Source organism: Oncorhynchus kisutch, linkage group LG11, assembly GCF_002021735.2.
Source record: "Oncorhynchus kisutch isolate 150728-3 linkage group LG11, Okis_V2, whole genome shotgun sequence".
NCBI lineage: Eukaryota > Metazoa > Chordata > Actinopteri > Salmoniformes > Salmonidae > Oncorhynchus > Oncorhynchus kisutch.
Genome location: NC_034184.2, coordinates 6,153,387 through 6,173,154, shown reverse-complemented (window position 1 = coordinate 6,173,154; position 19,768 = coordinate 6,153,387). Strand labels below are relative to the sequence as shown.

General features: G+C 41.9%; 1 protein-coding gene across 3 annotated transcripts; it reads left to right on the top strand.

The window, feature by feature from the left end:
• The first annotated feature begins 205 nt into the window (after nt 1-205).
• On the top strand, nt 206-15,768 carry LOC109900092 (conserved oligomeric Golgi complex subunit 2-like). 3 transcript variants are annotated; one of them, XM_020495816.2, is made up of 18 exons: nt 206-481; nt 738-899; nt 1,214-1,279; nt 3,475-3,555; nt 3,738-3,841; nt 6,027-6,135; nt 6,380-6,559; nt 6,860-6,984; nt 9,434-9,560; nt 9,748-9,887; nt 10,707-10,768; nt 11,220-11,371; nt 11,605-11,790; nt 12,272-12,344; nt 12,516-12,658; nt 12,840-12,979; nt 14,904-15,084; nt 15,269-15,768. In XM_020495816.2, the coding sequence occupies exons 1-18, from the start codon at nt 425-427 to the stop codon at nt 15,374-15,376; spliced, it is 2,196 nt and encodes a 731-aa protein (XP_020351405.2). In that variant the 5' UTR covers nt 206-424; the 3' UTR covers nt 15,377-15,768. The 3 variants fall into 3 exon arrangements, 2 of the variants coding, with proteins under 2 accessions (XP_020351405.2, XP_031691073.1); XR_004211550.1 differs by having other exon boundaries at nt 274-481; nt 14,736-15,084; XM_031835213.1 differs by having other exon boundaries at nt 276-481; nt 11,223-11,371.
• Nucleotides 15,769-19,768: the final 4,000 nt, after the last annotated feature.

The following is a 19,768-nucleotide window of genomic DNA, read 5'->3' as shown; positions in this document are numbered from 1 at the left end:
TGTATTGCTTATGATACGAATATAAAACACATGTTTGACTAATGCCTTCGTTTATTAATGTATTATTAATGCATTCGTTTATTCAGACAATGTAATTACAGGAACTCTTTCAAATCAGTTTTGAAAACGTTTAATGAATTTATGTGGAAAGGAACACAACAGCAGGACAAGATATTTCTTTTTAAGACCACCATATTTTTTGAAAAAACCAAGCAGCGCTCTCCTTAGTGCCCTGTGGGGGGTGCAGTAGACTGGTTCGCGGAAGTCATCTTGCTTTTTGGTGTGGTACCCTGTCATGTTTGCGGAAGTATAGTTTGTATTCTCCCCTCTGTCATTCTTCAGAAAGTATTTTGCAACATTCGTTACTTCATAGTATAACTACATGTCCAGCCTTTTCTGATTTCAAAGATAGTACAAAAGAAAGATGAATCTGCCAAAGCGGCCGGATTCTCTGTGTTTCGACAAGGACGTGTTTATGAAGGTAAGAATTTGACTTTTGAAACTAGCTTGCTGGCTAGCAATGCAATAGGTTAGCTAGCAGTGATCAGCCAAACTGGCTTCATCACTTGTTTTGAAACGACTTATATAAGTTTGTCTCGTAGTATTTATCTACCTAAACCCTATTAGAAATGGCAAGTTTGTTTCTGCTGTACATCATTTGCATAATCTTAGCTAGGCAGCTAGCTAACTAACTACATGATCATTCATGACATGTTTACATCATCTGTTGCATTCAGGATGACTTCGACGTGGATCAGTTTGTTGCAGATTGCAGAAAGCATGTCCAACTGGAGGAGATGCGCGAGGACCTTGAGATGTATTACAAACAGCTCAAAACAGCCATGGTTGAGCTCATCAATAAAGACTATGCTGACTTTGTCAACCTCTCCACCAATCTGGTGAGTTTCTATGGCTGACGCGTTCAAGATGCTGCAGTGTCCCCCACCCATAAACTGCATTAGGGAATGTTTACAACCATGCATTTTCAGCCAAATAACAAGATAGCAATCATATTTTACGATGATGTCACTCAAAAGAAACTAGGAGCAACTGAGAGCAACAGCAGGAATCTGCTCAATATAGATAGATGTAGGATAATGATGATGTCAGTTTGTTCTTCCTAACAGTTGTTCCAGCTAGGATCAGGACTTTTACATGTCAAATAGGCCTAATAGCTACAGTAGCTAGATAATAATGGATATCATTTATTTAGGTTGGAATGGACAAAGCCCTGAACCAGCTATCAGTACCACTGGGTCAGTTGCGTGAAGAGGTGCTGGTATGTGCTCTGTTTCACTCTATTTTTTCATATTATGATCAATTGGATTTACCTTCATTTCTGTTGACTTGGTCACATGTTGTCCTTTTTCTGTTGACTTGGTCACATGTTGTCCTTTTTCTATTGACTTGGTCACATGTTGTCCTTTTTCTATTGACTTGGTCACATGTTGTCCTTTTTCTGTTGACTTGGTCACATGTTGTCCTTTTTCTGTTGACTTGGTCACATGTTGTCCTTTTTCTATTGACTTGGTCACATGTTGTCCTTTTTCTGTTGACTTGGTCACATGTTGTCCTTTTTCTGTTGACTTGGTCACATGTTGTCCTTTTTCTATTGACTTGGTCACATGTTGTCCTTTTTCTGTTGACTTGGTCACATGTTGTCCTTTTTCTGTTGACTTGGTCACATGTTGTCCTTTTTCTGTTGACTTGGTCACACACATTGTCCTTTTTCTGTTGACTTGGCCACACACACTGTCCTATTTCTGTTGACTTGGTCACACACGCTGTCCTATTTCTGTTGACTTGGTCACACGCGCTGTCCTTTTTATGTTGCCTTGGTCACATGTTGTCCTTTTTCAATTGACTTGGTCACATGTTGTCCTTTTTCAATTGACTTGATCACATGTTGTCCTTTTTCTGTTGACTTGGGCACATGTTGTCCTTTTTCTGTTGACTTGGTCACATGTTGTCCTTTTTCTGTTGACTTGGTCACATGTTGTCCTTTTTCTATTGACTTGGTCACATGTTGTCCTTTTTCTGTTGACTTGGTCACATGTTGTCCTTTTTCTGTTGACTTGGTCACATGTTGTCCTTTTTCTGTTGACTTGGTCACATGTTGTCCTTTTTCTATTGACTTGGTCACATGTTGTCTTTTTTCTATTGACTTGGTCACATGTTGTCCTTTTTCTGTTGACTTGGTCACATTTTGTCCTTTTTCTGTTGACTTGGTCACATGTTGTCCTTTTTCTGTTGACTTGGTCACATGTTGTCCTTTTTCTGTTGACTTGGTCACGTGTTGTCCTTTTTCTGTTGACTTGGTCACGTGTTGTCCTTTATCTGTTGACTTGGTCACACACGCTGTCCTATTTCTGTTGACTTGGTCACACACATTGTCCTTTTTCTGTTGACTTGGTCACGTGTTGTCCTTTTTCTGTTGACTTGGTCACACACATTGTCCTTTTTCTGTTGACTTGGTCACACACGCTGTCCTATTTCTGTTGACTTGGTCACACACGCTGTCCTATTTCTGTTGACTTGGTCACACACACTGTCCTTTTTCTGTTGACTTGGTCACACACGCTGTCCTATTTCTGTTGACTTGGTCACACACGCTGTCCTATTTCTGTTGACTTGGTCACACACGCTGTCCTATTTCTGTTGACTTGGTCACACACGCTGTCCTATTTCTGTTGACTTGGTCACACACGCTGTCCTATTTCTGTTGACTTGGTCACACACGCTGTCCTATTTCTGTTGACTTGGTCACACACGCTGTCCTATTTCTGTTGACTTGGTCACACACGCTGTCCTATTTCTGTTGACTTGGTCACACACGCTGTCCTATTTCTGTTGACTTGGTCACACACGCTGTCCTATTTCTGTTGACTTGGTCACACACGCTGTCCTATTTCTGTTGACTTGGTCACACACGCTGTCCTATTTCTGTTGACTTGGTCACACACGCTGTCCTATTTCTGTTGACTTGGTCACACACGCTGTCCTATTTCTGTTGACTTGGTCACACACGCTGTCCTATTTCTGTTGACTTGGTCACACACATTGTCCTTTTTCTGTTGACTTGGTCACACACACTGTCCTATTTCTGTTGACTTGGTCACACACATTGTCCTTTTTCTGTTGACTTGGTCACACACACTGTCCTATTTCTGTTGACTTGGTCACACACGTTGTCTTTTTTCTGTTGACTTGGTCACATGTTGTCCTTTTTCTGTTGACTTGGTCACATGTTGTCCTTTTTCTATTGACTTGGTCACATGTTGTCCTTTTTCTATTGACTTGGTCACATGTTGTCCTTTTTCTGTTGACTTGGTCACATGTTGTCCTTTTTCTATTGACTTGGTCACATGTTGTCCTTTTTCTGTTGACTTGGTCACATGTTGTCCTTTTTCTGTTGACTTGGTCACATGTTGTCCTTTTTTTGTGTGTTGTATTGGTGTCCTTTTTACTTCTCAGAACTTGAGAACATCTGTAAGTGAGGTGGTCCAAGCCATTGACAACCAGCTCTCCAAGCAAGATGATTTGCAAAACAAAAAGGTTTGTTAACCTTATGTCTACCATTTCAAACAATAGTTGTTCTATAACATACAGTACATTTGTATGTGTGTAGCTGGATGCGTACACTTTTGCAATTCATTTAGACAAAAGATTATGATTCAAAGAAAAGTTAGACGAATTTCTTTAAACTGTCATGTTTCTCTTTTCTTCGTTTAAACCAGATCAATGTCATGAAACTCATACAAGTTGTTCGATCGGTAGAGAAGATTGAAAAAATCCTACATTCTCAGAACTCAAAAGACTGGACATCTCTTGAGATGAGCAGGTCCGTTTAAAAAGAGATTGCATCAGCTTTTTGCTGATTTGACATAGGCTATTTACCATACGGATGTATCTGTTAATGAAGAATACAGGCTATTTACCATACGGATGTATCTGTTAATGATGAATACAGGCTATTTACCATACGGATGGATCTGTTAATGAAGAATACAGGTTATTTACCATACGGATGTATCTGTTAATGAAGAATACAGGCTATTTACCATACGGATGTATCTGTTAATGAAGAATACAGGCTATTTACCATACGGATGTATCTGTTAATGAAGAATACAGGCTATTTACCATACGGATATATCTGTTAATGAAGAATCCAGGCTATTTACCATACAGATGTATCTGTTAATGATGAATCCAGGCTATTTACCATACAGATGTATCTGTTAATGAAGAATACAATCTATGTATCTGTTAATGATGAATACAGTCTATTTACCATACGGATGTGTCTGTTAATGAAGAATCCAGGCTATTTACCATACGGATATATCTGTTAATGATGAATACAGTCTATTTACCATACAGATGTATCTGTTAATGATGAATCCAGGCTATTTACCATACAGTCTATGTATCTGTTAATGATGAATACAGTCTATTTACCATACGGATGTGTCTGTTAATGAAGAATACAGTATATTTACCATACGGATGTATCTGTTAATGAAGAATACAGTCTATGTATCTGTTAATGATGAATACAGTCTATTTACCATACGGATGTGTCTGTTAATGAAGAATACAGTATATTTACCATACGGATGTATCTGTTAATGAAGAATACAGTCTATGTATCTGTTAATGATGAATACAGTCTATTTACCATACGGATGTATCTGTTAATGATGAATACAGTCTGAATACAGTCTATTTACCATACAGATGTATCTGTTAATGATGAATACAGTCTATTTACCATACAGATGTATCTGTTAATGATGAATACAGTCTATTTACCATACGGATGTACAGTTGGAGTAGGAAGTTTATATACACTTACATACACTTATGGTTGCTGTACAGACAGATTATTTCACTTATAATTCACTATCACAATTCCAGTGGGTCAGAAGTTTACATACATTAAGTTGACTGTGCCTTTAAACAGCTTGGAAAATTCCAGGAAATTATGTCATGGCTTTAGAAGCTTCTGGTAGGCTAATTGACATCATTTGAGTCATTTGGAGGTAGACCTGTGGATGTATTTCAATGCCTACTTTCAAACTCAGTGCCTCTTTGCTTGACATCATGGGAAAATCAAAAGAAATTGTAGACCTCCACAAGCGTGGTTCATCCTTGAGAGCAATTTCCAAACCCCTGAAGGTTCCACGTTCATCTATACAAACAATACTACGCAAGTATAAACACCATGGGACCATGCAGCCGTCATACCACTCTTGAAGGAGACGCATTCAGTCTCCTAGAGAAGAACGTACCGTGGTACGAAAAGTGCAAATCAATCCCAGAACAACAGCAAAGGACCTTGTGAAGATGCTGGAGGAAACGGGTACAAAAGTATCTATATCCACAGTAAAAAGGAGTCCTATATTGACATAACCTGAAAGGCCGCTCAGCAAGAAGCTACTGCTCCAAAACCACCATAAAAAAGCCAGGCAACTGCACATGAGGACAAAGATCGTACTTTTTGGAGAAATGTCTTCTGGTCTGATGAAACAAAAGTAGAACTGTTTGGCCATAATGATCAAGGAGCAAGGAGGCCTACAAACCTGACTCAGTTACACCAGCTCTGTCAGGAGGAATGGGCCAGAATTCACCCAATTTATTGTGGGAAGCTTGTGGAAGGCTACCTGAAACGTTTGACCCAAGTTAAACCATTTTAAAGGCATTGCTACCCAATACTAATTGAGTGTATGTAAACTTCTGACCCACTGGGAATGTGATGAAAGAAATAAAAGCTGAAACAAATCACTCTACTATTATTCACATTCTTAGAATATAGTGGTGATCCTAACTGACCTAAGACAGGACATTTTTACTAGGATTAAATGTCAGAAATTGTGAAAAACTGAGTTTAAATGTATTTGACAGAGGTATATGTAAACTTCCGACTTCAACTGTATCGCTGTTATTAATGATGGATACAGTCTATTTACCATGCGGATGTATCTGAGTTAATGATGAAGTTTGCTGATTCTTTTGCTTTGTAGTCCTCTCTTAGCTGGCCAGATTCTGGAGCGGATTGCCACAGAGTTCAACCAGCTGCAGTTCCATGCTGTCCAAAGCAAGGGCATGCCCCTGCTGGACAAAGTCAGGCCTGTACGTCTCGCCACATCATTCAATATTGACGGCCCCATTGGATTTGTGGAGTTGATTTTCAGTACACAAACTAGACTAAGGTTAATGGCTGAAAATGGCCATGCCTGTCCATTATAAACATCCCTTTACTGGCACTGTGTCTGTCCTTGCCTGTCCATTGTAAACATCCCTTTACTGACACTATGCCTGTCCATTGTAAACATCCCTTTACTGACACTGTGTCTGTGTACGACTTGTGTTGTAGCGTATTTCTGGCATCACGTCCACGCTACAGCAGTCTTTGGAGGGGCTCCTCATACAGGGCCTCCAGACCTCCAACGTGGACATTGTGCGTCACTGCCTACGCACCTATGCCACCATCGACAAGACCAGGGACGCAGAGGCACTGGTGGGACAAGTCCTGGTCAAGCCCTATATGGACATGGTGAGGTTGTGTTTTATCTGAACCATCAAGATCAGACGAGCATTTAGTGCTGGTGTCCCGTACCCAGATTGAACCTACTCCTGGACTTAAAAACATAATTTTATTTGCTTTTAAATCCAGAAATAGGCTTTATCTTGTTTCTGATAATCCAGCTCTTAGTGCCCAGCTCACCAATATCTTTGTGAAACGATGCAGAAATTGACAGTTCAATAACTTTGTGCTGTGTTCTGCTGCGGAGATGAAGTCAATGTTTCCCTCTCTATAGAAACAGTACTTCAGTTACTATTTTGTTATCAACAGGTCATTGTTGAACAGTTTGTCAAGTCCACCCCCAATGGCCTTCAAATATTGTTCACCAAGCTCCTACAGTTTGTGCCACATCACTGTAGACTGCTGCGCGAGGTGACTGGAATGGTCATTTCAAGGTAAGCCCCATAGCTGTCCACAAAGGCAAAGTTCTAAAGGCTTCTCTCCCTTCATATATAAGAAAGTACATGGTAGTATGGTAGTTACACATTGAAAACCCAGAAAGTACATGGTAGTATGGTAGTTACACATTGAAAACCCAGAAAGTACATGGTAGTATGGTAGTTACACATTGAAAACCCAGAAAGTACATGGTAGTATGGTAGTTACACATTGAAAACCCAGAAAGTACATGGTAGTATGGTAGTTACACATTGAAAACCCAGAAAGTACATGGTAGTATGGTAGTTACACATTGAAAACCCAGAAAGTACATGGTAGTATGGTAGTTACACATTGAAAACCCAGAAAGTACATGGTAGTATGGTAGTTACACATTGAAAACCCAGAAAGTACATGGTAGTATGGTAGTTACACATTGAAAACCCAGAAAGTACATGGTAGTATGGTAGTTACACATTGAAAACCCAGAAAGTACATGGTAGTATGGTAGTTACACATTGAAAACCCAGAAAGTACATGGTAGTATGGTAGTTACACATTGAAAACCCAGAAAGTACATGGTAGTATGGTAGTTACACATTGAAAACCCAGAAAGTACATGGTAGTATGGTAGTTACACATTGAAAACCCAGAAAGTACATGGTAGAATGGTAGTTACACATTGAAAACCCAGAAAGTACATGGTAGTATGGTAGGTACACATTGAAAACCCAGAAAGTACATGGTAGTATGGTAGTTACACATTGAAAACCCAGAAAGTACATGGTAGTATGGTAGTTACACATTGAAAACCCAGAAAGTACATGGTAGTATGGTAGTTACACATTGAAAACCCAGAAAGTACATGGTAGTATGGTAGTTACACATTGAAAACCCAGAAAGTACATGGTAGTATGGTAGTTACACATTGAAAACCCAGAAAGTACATGGTAGTATGGTAGTTACACATTGAAAACCCAGAAAGTACATGGTAGTATGGTAGTTACACATTGAAAACCCAGAAAGTACATGGTAGTATGGTAGTTACACATTGAAAACCCAGAAAGTACATGGTAGTATGGTAGTTACACATTGAAAACCCAGAAAGTACATGGTAGTATGGTAGTTACACATTGAAAACCCAGAAAGTACATGGTAGTATGGTAGTTACACATTGAAAACCCAGAAAGTACATGGTAGTATGGTAGTTACACATTGAAAACCCAGAAAGTACATGGTAGTATGGTAGTTACACATTGAAAACCCAGAAAGTACATGGTAGTATGGTAGTTACACATTGAAAACCCAGAAAGTACATGGTAGTATGGTAGTTACACATTGAAAACCCAGAAAGTACATGGTAGTATGGTAGTTACACATTGAAAACCCAGAAAGTACATGGTAGTATGGTAGTTACACATTGAAAACCCAGAAAGTACATGGTAGAATGGTAGTTACACATTGAAAACCCAGAAAGTACATGGTAGTATGGTAGGTACACATTGAAAACCCAGAAAGTACATGGTAGTATGGTAGTTACACATTGAAAACCCAGAAAGTACATGGTAGTATGGTAGTTACACATTGAAAACCCAGAAGGTACATGGTAGTATGGTAGTTACACATTGAAAACCCAGAAAGTACATGGTAGTATGGTAGTTACACATTGAAAACCCAGAAAGTACATGGTAGTATGGTAGTTACACATTGAAAACCCAGAAAGTACATGGTAGTATGGTAGTTACACATTGAAAACCCAGAAAGTACATGGTAGTATGGTAGTTACACATTGAAAACCCAGAAAGTACATGGTAGAATGGTAGTTACACATTGAAAACCCAGAAAGTACATGGTAGTATGGTAGGTACACATTGAAAACCCAGAAAGTACATGGTAGTATGGTAGTTACACATTGAAAACCCAGAAAGTACATGGTAGTATGGTAGGTACACATTGAAAACCCAGAAAGTACATGGTAGAATGGTAGTTACACATTGAAAACCCAGAAAGTACATGGTAGAATGGTAGTTACACATTGAAAACCCAGAAAGTACATGGTAGTATGGTAGTTACACATTGAAAACCCAGAAAGTACATGGTAGAATGGTAGTTACACTTTGAAAACCCAGAAAGTACATGGTAGAATGGTAGTTACACATTGAAAACCCAGAAAGTACATGGTAGAATAGAAGTTACGCATTCATAACCCAGAAAGTACATGGTAGAATGGTAGTTACGCGTTCATAACCTAGAAAGTTTACGGTAGAATGGTCGTTACGTGTTCATAACCTTGAAGTACATGGTAAAATGGTAGTTACGCGTTCATATTCAAGAAAGTACGTGGTAAAATAGTAGTTATGCGTTCACAACTCAGAAAGTATATGGTAGAATGGTGGTTAACCATTCATTATCTATGAATTTCTTGTTTGTTCTTTCTCATGTCTTTGCTTTCGGCTGTCTGTCCAGTGAGAAGGCAGACATAGTCCCGGGATACGACTTCTTGGTGAACTCAGTGTGGCCGGAAATCATCAAAGGTATCGAGGAGAGAATCACATCTCTCTTCAATGCGGGCAACCCTGACACCTTTTATGACGTACGTACTCTAACTACCCAATCATGTTCCTCTGGCATCAAAACTGTCAAATCAACAACAACAAAAATCCAACAGAGGTTGGAAATAGAATAGTAGGGGAAACGCTGACCCTGAGAAGTCCTAGTCTGTACAAGTAGGAGAGGGAGACTACATTCTCATTCGGTTCATGTTTGTATGTATTTTGCAGAGATACACTATCAGCATTGACTTTGTGAGAAAGTTTGAGAGACAGTGTGGCTCCCAAGCCAGTGTGAGGAGACTGAGAGCTCACGCCTCCTATCAGAGCTTCCACAACAAGTGGAACCTACCTATCTACTTCCAGCTCAGGTGAATAGCTGTGTGCTCCTGCATTGCTTGCTGTTTGAGGTTTTAGGCTGGGGTTCTGTATAGCACTTTGTGACATCAGGTGATGTAAGAAGGGCTTCATAAATACATTTGATTGATTGATTGCTCCATGACCTTTGACCTCTGTGCTTCCTGTACTGACCCAGTTATGTGCATGCATTACAGTAGTGTCCACTCCACAACTCAATCTGCCACAGTGCTGTCAGAACTGATCTGGTAACCTCCCTGGCAGGGGATGTTTCCCTTTTATTTCATTCATTTCATGTTATTTTTAAAACTTGCATGAATTTATGTATTCTGAAATCTATTAACAAGAATATCTACAACAAAAACACTTTGGATTTTGCTCCCTTTATAATTGTCACCTACCCTACTGATGTCCAGTGTTCCATTTTACTTCCTGGATATTGTGCTGTCCACATTATATTTTGTTACAGATAAGAAGAAGATATTTACGGGCTATGCGTCATAATATGTTGTCAGATTTGAGAGGTACTTTAGCATTGTGTCCAACACAAGTCTGGCTTTTTGCGTAAGGCCTGGTGAATAGTCCCTCTAAGGGAATATTGATTTTCTCTAGAGTCAACGTGAAGGTTGTTGGACACTCTGCCTTGCACTGTTTGTCAGCCCCGGCACATTTTACAATGGAATGTACATCGTGCTGCACATACTCAACACTGTGTAAAAAAAATAACGACATGTTTTTGATCAATTCCAACTGTTAGGCTCATAGAACAGCAAGCTAGCTTATATGTGTTCAACAGCCAGGCATTGACCTATTGTTCCCCATCTCTGTCACAGGTACAAGGAAATTGCTGCATGTTTAGAGAATGCTATTGCTGATGGGTTAGAGGCAGCAGCAGGTTAGTAGCTATATCCAACTGTAATAACACGACAGACCCTGGTTCGATTCCAGGCTGTATCACAACCGGCCGTGATTGGGAGTCCCATAGGGCGGTGCACAATTGGCCTACCGTCGTCCAGGTTAGGGTTTGGCCGGGGTAGGCCATCATTGTAAATAAGATTTTGGTCTTAACTGATTTGCCTAGTTAAATAAAAGTAAAAAAACGTTTTTTTAAATATACAAATGGATAAGTTATTTTATCAATCATTACCATAATATACAATATTACTTGTTGGCTTCAATTATTTCAATTATTTCCTCCCTTCCCCCCTCAATTATTTCCTCCCCCCCCCCCCCCCCCCCGCCGCTCCCCACCCTCCCAACACACTCTCTCTTCCTCCCAACACACTCCCCCCCCCCACCCTCCCAACACACTCTCTCTTCCTCCCTATACACTCTCTCTTCCTCAGCAGGCAGCTCCTATCACCTGCTGGTGTCCCAAGTGCTGTGGAACAGCTTGGTCAGGTGCTGGGCGGAGAAGGTCTATCTGTCCCCGCTGGTTCACCGCTTCTGGAAGCTCACCCTGCAGCTGATCTCACGCTACTCCAAGTTCCTCACTGAGGTACAGCCTCCAACATGGCAATCCAACCTTCCTCCAACATGGCAACCCAACCTTTCCGCTACAATATTAATGATAGTGTGCATAGTGTCTATAGATTCAGTGATACCTCTATTAATCTAGTGTTCAATGTAGCCTGCAGTGTCAGTATTCCAGTATTTTAAATGAGTCCTATAAAAGGAAATGCTGGTCACATTAAGTTGTCATGATTGGTGTTTCTGGACCCTGTCTCCTAGATGCTGACTAAATCTCCCTCCACGGACATCAGTAAAGACCCAGTGAGGCTCCTCCCCAGCTCCGCCTCCTCCACGTCCAGTCGCACCTCTCAGGATGATGGGGGCAGCGAGAGCGGCAGCCCAGCAACCCTCTCCACCCAACAGCTGGTCTTTATAGCCTCTGATGTGAACCAACTACAAGACCAGGTAGTAGTATGGACCATTTAGAAGAAAAATAAATGCACACCTATTTAGGCGAGGTGCTGGCTAGCGGAGTAGAAAACTTTAAAATAAAAGAGAGCCGCACACTCTAGAAGATCAGATGCAAAAATGTAATTACCAATGTTTCGACAGCCAAGCTGATTATACCCTGATGAAGACAGCTTGGCTGTGGAAACGTTGGTAATTACATTTTTGCATCTGAGCTCCTAGAGTGTGCGGCTCTCTTTTATTTTCAAGTGGTATGGACCAATCACAAGACCAGTTAGTGATATGGGCCAATCACAACAAGCCAATGCAGTTTTGTATTGTATTTACCTTCCCTAGAAGCCAAACGGAATTGACACAAATCTTAATAATGCTGTTTTTAACAGTTACTTTTAGGGTTAGGCAACATTAGACATGCTATTGCATGAACCTTAATTTGTTCATATTTTTCTCGACTATTAAAAGTTGACCTTTCTCATAGATTACGGAACTTTCTGAGATGATTATGCAGAGACTGGAGATCATTGGGTACAACAACGTTGTAATTGTTGCAGGTATGTCATCGTCATGCTTGAAAGATGAAAAGCAAACATTGATATGTTGTTCCAGACAAGTGTTTAATCATGGTACTTATTCCATCAGCTCTTACTGCATGTTAGTTGATATATTGCCTTTTGATTGCCTTTTTGACAAGTGTCCCTCCCTGCCTTGTGTTCTCTCTCCAGAGGCCCTAGAAGACTCCAAAGACTCCCTGTCTGGCTGCATTCCCACCTTGAACCGCAAGATGACTCAGCATTTAACCGAGAGGTGCTTCCGCTACCTGAAGAGTGCTTCTGAAGTCCCCCGACTGTACCGCAGGACCAACAAGGTGAGACGGCCCGCCCCTCAGGTCCCATCCTCTCAGAACAATGGAACAGTGGTCCCATTAGGCTTCAACGTTGCTGAGATGATTAGAGAACATCTGCTGTACAGTACCAAAATACTGAAGAGTGCACCACCCTCCACGCCCACAGGCTTGAAAACGTGCCTGTTCTTCATCCCTTGTATAGGAACTTCCCTCCAGAGCCTCTGCCTACATGGACAACGCCCTGCGGCCGCTGCACCAGCTCCTGAGCGACTCCAAAGACATGGTGAAGCCCTCCATCTCCCAGGAATGGCTACGGATCACACTCAATGACTGCACTCACAGGTAGGGGGACTCTGCTGTCTGTTAGACTTCCTGTGTAGGCAACTACAGCAGTGTTACTCATCTCCAATCCTCCAGTATCCCCAACAGCACACGCTTTTGTTTTTAACCTGTCTAGGACGGAACCCCTCACCAACAGCCAATGAAATTGCAGGCCGACAAATACAAATCAACAGAAATCTCATAAATCAAATTTCTCAAACATACAAGTATTAGGCACCATTTTAAAGATAAAATTCTCGTTAATCCAGCCACAGTGTCTGATTTAAAAAATGCTTTACAGCGAAAGCTCCACAAACTATTATGTTAGGTCACCACCAACTCACAGAAAAACCCAGCCATTTTTCCAGCCAAAGGGAGGAGTCACAAAAAGCACAAATAGAGATAAAAATTAATCACTAACCTTTGATGATCTTCATCAGATTACACTCATAGGACTTCATGTTACACAATACATGTATGTTTTGTTCGATAAAAAATCTAATTTTACATTGGCGTTCAGTAGTTCTAAAACATGCGGTGATTGTGCAGAGAGCCACATGAATTCACAGAAATACTCATTAGAAATGTAGATGAAAATTCAAGTGTTATCCATGGAACTTTAGATACACTTCTCCTTAATGCAACCGCTGTGTCAGATTTTTTTTTAACTTTACAGAAATAGCATAATCTGAGTACGGCACTCAGAGCCCAAACTAGCCAAAATAAATATCCTCCATGTTGCACTGTCAAAAATAGCATTATAAATATTCACTTACCTTTGATGATCTTCATCAGAATGCACTCCTATGAATCGCAGTTCCACAATAAATGTTTGTTTTGTTCGGTAATGTCCATAATTTATGTCCAAATAGTTTCTTTTGTTAGGGCATTTGGTAAACAAATCCAAACACGCGTTCATTGCTAGTCGGACGAAAAGCTCAAAAAGTTATATTACAGGTCGAAGAAACTTATCAAACTAAGTATACAATCAATCTTTAGGATGTTTTTATCATAAATGTTCAATAATGTTCCAACTGGAGAATTCCATTGTCTGTAGAAAAGGAACGAGAGATATCTCTCATGTGAACGCGCATGACTGAGAACGAGGCTGCTGCCAGACCCCTTAGTCACACAGCTCTCATTCGCTCCCACTTCACAGTAGAAGCCTGAAACAACGCTCTAAAGACGGTTGACATCTAGTGGAAACCTTAGGAAGTGCAAAATTACCCATATCCCACTGTGTATTTGATAGGGTCTGAGTTCAAAAACTACAAACCTCAGATTTCACACTTCCTGTTTGGATTTTTTCTCAGGTTTTTGCCTGACATATGAGTTCTGTTATACTCACAGACATCATTCAAACAGTTTTAGAAACGTCAGAGTGTTTTCTATCAAATAATAATAATGATATGCATATATTAGCATCTGGGACTGAGTAGGAGGCAGTTTACTCTAGGCACGCTATTCATCAAAAATGTAAAATGCTGCCCCCTGGCCCAAAGAAGTTAACGCCAGACAAAAACACCTGATTCAACTTGTTGACAAGTAGAATCGGGTATGCTTGTACTGTTGGGGATACTGGAGGACCGGAGTTGGGAAACACATAACTAGAGTATACTGGCGACTGCTGAATGGGAAAAGGAGATCTTGTAAGGCCAATTCTGGTCCACATATAAAGATTCTACATTGAATGCATGTCTTAGTTTTTAGTCCTTGTATTGTGCTAAAATAATATTTAATACAATTTTAGGTGTATTCTTCTGCTTGCTCCCTCTAGGGTCAATGCAGTGAGTCACAATGTTTTGTCCAAAGAATGGCACCACACAAGGTCACCAACTAACATTGAATTGAATTCCATGGCACTCAACCACACTAACTTAAGTAGCTTTTTGTTCTGCCCCACCAAGCACAGAAGTCTGTAATTTTCCATCTTGACTTTGGGCAGATATTTTGAAACCATATCAGATGTTTTGAGTTCTGTGAAAAAAATGGAGGAGAGTTTAAAGAGACTGAAGCAAGCAAGGAAAACAGTGACCACCAACACGACAGGAACCACCGGAGGCCCCACAGACGACAGCAAGATCCGCCTGCAGCTGGCTTTGGATGTGGAGTACCTGGGAGAGCAGGTAGGGTTCACCCTGTTAGAGAACACCAACCGTATCTTGTAATTGTCCTTTGACTATGTTTTAGAAAGACAGTCTGTTTAACTCAAACAGTGGGAAGGAAGGAATGCATGTCAGGAAAATCCCCAGAATGATTGTTGTGATGGTAAGCTTCTAATACCATATTGATGTTTGTTTCCCATGATAGATTCAGAAGATGGGTCTGCAGCCTGCCGACATCACCATGTTCTCAACACTAAATGACTTGGTCCAAGGAGCACAGGACGGGACTCCATCAGAGCAGGCTGGACCATAATCCTGCACCAATGTACTTGTAAGAAGAAAGTCATATTTATGTTGAACACTGATCATATGGGACATGGCATTGAAAATCAGGAGAATTTCTAAATGTCATTGTACAATAGCAATGAAATATTTCCTACTGGCTCCCTGGCTGTTCATAGCAGCAAATGTCTAATTGAATGGGGCCTAAAGGGTTTAACCCTAACCCCTTTAAATATATTGTGTGTGGTGAACAGAGTTGGTGAATGATGAGATATATATTGTACATTTTAAATAAAATGAATCAAAGTTTGATTAACAGCTTTTAATTATTGTATGTTGTGTAAATGTGATTCAAGTGACCTAATAAGACATCTGTCTACGTTCAGCTGTTATGTAACATAATAAAGTATCTCTCGAAGTTCAGTGACAGTCAGTTCATTTGCTAGACAGGGATCAACCATAATTATTTTCAGTCTGGTTTTGGGAAGAGGTTGTTCATTGTTTTGTTATCAAAACCTTTAAGTCTCAGGAGAAATATAGTCACTAGCTATGAATTTTTTTTCTAGAGGATATAAATAAAAGAGATCCACAATATTCAGAAACTGTAATATTCTTACAATCACAAAACAAAAATTCTTAGGATAATCGAAATAAATCAATTTAGACCTTTCAATAATAATTTGTCCATCTTTATCATAGCGTACAGTACACTGCTGTAACCTACAATGTATACTAACTACCGTTCAAAAGTTTGGGGTCACTTAGAAATTTGTTTTTGAAAGAAAATTACATCAAATTGATCAGAAATACAATGTAGACATTGTTAATGTTGTAAATGACTATTGTAGCTGGAAACGGCAGATTTTTTTATGGAATATCTACATTGGCGTACAGAGGTCCATTATCAGCAACCATCAGTCCTGTGTTCCAAAGGCACGTTGTGTAAGCTAATCCAAGCAGCGCAAACTGTCTCTAACCAGAATAGAAAGAGGAGTGGGTGGCCCCGGTGCACAACTGAGCAAGAGGACAAGTACATTAGAGTGTCTAGTTTGAGAAACAGACGCCTCACAAGTCCTCAACTGGCAGCTTCATTAAATAGTACCCGCAAAACACCAGTCTCAACGTCAACAGTGAAGAGGCAACTCCGGGATGCTGGCCTTCTAGGCAGAGTTGCAAAGAATAAGACATATCTCAGACTGGCCAATAAAAAGAAAAGATTAAGATGGGCAAAAGAACACAGACACTGGACAGAGGAACTCTGCCTAGAAGGCCAGCATCCCAGAGTCGCCTCTTCACTGTTGATGTTGAGACTGGTGTTTTGCGGGTACTACTTAATTAAGCCAAAAAAAACATTAAAACATTCCCCACACCACCTCCACCAGTCTTACCTTTGACACCAGGCAGGATGGGGCCATGGACTCATGCTGCTTATGCCAAATCCTGACTCAACCATCAGAGTGACGCAACAGGAACTGGGATTCGTGAGACCAGGTGATGTTTCTCTACTCCTCAGTTGTCCAGTGTTGGTGATCATGTGCCCACTGGAGCCGCTGATAGGAGTGGAACCCGGTGTGGTTGTCTGCTGCAATAGACCATCCGTGACAAGGATCGAGGAGTTGTGCTTTCCGAGATGTTCTGAACACTGTTGTACTGCGCTGTTATTTTCCTGTTTGTGGCCCGCCTGTTAGCTTGCACAATTCTTGCCATTCTCCTTCGACCTCGGCTCTGGCAGCTCCTGACTGGCGGGCGACTCTGGCAGCTCAGGACAGACGGGCGACTCTGGCAGCTCAGGACAGACGGGCGATTCTGGCAGCTCAGGACAGACTGGGGACTCTGGCAGCTCAGGACAGACGGGAGCACCTGTAGGGAGGAGACGGAGAGACAGCCTGGTGTGGGGGGCTGCCACCTTAGGGCTGGTGTGTGGAGGTGGCACCGGATAGACCGGACCGTGAAGGCGCACTGGAGGTCTCGAGCACCGAGCCTGCCCAACCCTGCCTGGCTGAATGCTCCCCGTAGCCAGGCCAGTGCGGCGAGGTAGAATAGCCCGCACTGGGCTGTGCTGGCGAACCGGGGACACCATGCGTAGGGCTAGTGCCATGTACCCCGGCCCGAGGAGACGCACTGGAGACCAGATGCGCTGAGCCGGCTTCATGGCACCTTCATGGCACCTCAATGCCCACTCTAGCCCGGCCGATACGAGGTGCTGCTATGTACCGCACCGGGCTATGCGCCTCACGGCATAACACGGTGCCTGCCTGGTCCCTCTCTCTCCACGGTAAGCACGGGAAGTTGGCTCAGGTCTTCTACATGACTTAGCCACACTCCCCGTGTGGCCCCCCCAATAAATATTTGGGGCTTCCAACCGCGCTGCCGTGCTGCCTCCTCATACCACCGCCTCTCGGCTTTCGCTGCCTCCAGCTCTGCCTTGGGGTGGCGATATTCTCCAGCCTGTACCTGTGGTCCCTTGCCGTCCAGAATCTCCTCCCAAGTCCAGGAGTCCTGAGATCGCTGCTGCTGCCCGTTACCACGCTGCTTGGTCCTTTGGTGGTGGGTGGTTCTGTAACGTTTGTCGTTGGGAGAAAGAGAGGAGGACCAATGGTAAGTGTTCATAGCTTTTAATGACGTACTAGAACACTGAACAAAACACTAAATAACAAACGAACGGTCCCGTAAGGTGAAAGACAAAAACACTAAACAGGAAATAAGCACCCACAACTCAAAAGTGAAACCAGGCTACCTAAGTATGGTTCTCAATCAGGGACAACGATTGACAGCTGCCTCGAATTGAGAACCATACCAGGCCAAACACAGAAATCCCAAACCATAGAAAAAAGAACATAGACAACCCACCCAACTCACACACTGACCATACTAAAACAAAAACATAACAAAAGAACTAAGGTCAGAATGTGACAGACAGGCGCGCCCGGAAAATTGTTTTGCCAATTCTAACGCTCAATCAAGCAGTAACTGATTGCCTCGATACCTGTCTGCGTGCTTTATACAGCAAGCCACGGCCACCTGACTCACTGTCTGTCGGAGCTAACCATTTTCGTGAACAGGGTGGTATACCTAATAAACTGCTCACTGAGTGTAAATTCAAACTCCAGGAATTAATTATCATACCAGTAAGGGAACATGAAATACTGCATTGATCTTGGTATTTTTGGGGGGTGTTTGGTATTTTGTTAGGATCCCCATTAGCTGTTGCAATAAATATTTGGGGCTTCCAACCGCGCTGCCGTGCTGCCTCCTCATACCACCGCCTCTCGGCTTTCGCTGCCTCCAGCTCTGCCTTGGGGTGGCGATATTCTCCAGCCTGTACCTGTGGTCCCTTGCCGTCCAGAATCTCCTCCCAAGTCCAGGAGTCCTGAGATCGCTGCTGCTGCCCGTTACCACGCTGCTTGGTCCTTTGGTGGTGGGTGGTTCTGTAACGTTTGTCGTTGGGAGAAAGAGAGGAGGACCAATGGTAAGTGTTCATAGCTTTTAATGACGTACTAGAACACTGAACAAAACACTAAATAACAAACGAACGGTCCCGTAAGGTGAAAGACAAAAACACTAAACAGGAAATAAGCACCCACAACTCAAAAGTGAAACCAGGCTACCTAAGTATGGTTCTCAATCAGGGACAACGATTGACAGCTGCCTCGAATTGAGAACCATACCAGGCCAAACACAGAAATCCCAAACCATAGAAAAAAGAACATAGACAACCCACCCAACTCACACACTGACCATACTAAAACAAAAACATAACAAAAGAACTAAGGTCAGAATGTGACAGACAGGCGCGCCCGGAAAATTGTTTTGCCAATTCTAACGCTCAATCAAGCAGTAACTGATTGCCTCGATACCTGTCTGCGTGCTTTATACAGCAAGCCACGGCCACCTGACTCACTGTCTGTCGGAGCTAACCATTTTCGTGAACAGGGTGGTATACCTAATAAACTGCTCACTGAGTGTAAATTCAAACTCCAGGAATTAATTATCATACCAGTAAGGGAACATGAAATACTGCATTGATCTTGGTATTTTTGGGGGGTGTTTGGTATTTTGTTAGGATCCCCATTAGCTGTTGCAAAAGCAGCAGCTACTCTTCCTGGGGTCCACACAAAACATGAAACATAATAGAGAATGACATAATACAGAACATCAATAGACAAGAACAGCTTAAGGACAGAACTACTGTTAGTACAAACCAGCATGTCTGCTGATCCAGAATGTTTTGTATTCTTCTGTAGTTGGTCACAGATTTGGCAGTCTATGGGGGTGCCACAGGGTTAAATTCTCGGGCCGACTCTTTTCTCTGTATATATCAATGATGTCACTCTTGCTGCTGGTGATTCTCTGATCCACCGCTACGCAGACGACACCATTCTGTATACATCTGGCCCTTCTTTGGACACTGTGCTAACAAACC

Coding starts and splice junctions, on each gene's coding strand:
- LOC109900092 (XM_020495816.2), top strand. CDS start 425: ATGAATCTGCCAAAGCGGCCGGATTCTCTGTGTTTCGACAAGGACGTG. Junction 9,888..10,706: donor CCTATCTACTTCCAGCTCAG/GTGAATAGCTGT, acceptor TCTCTGTCACAG/GTACAAGGAAATTGCTGCAT. Junction 12,345..12,515: donor CAACGTTGTAATTGTTGCAG/GTATGTCATCGT, acceptor TTCTCTCTCCAG/AGGCCCTAGAAGACTCCAAA.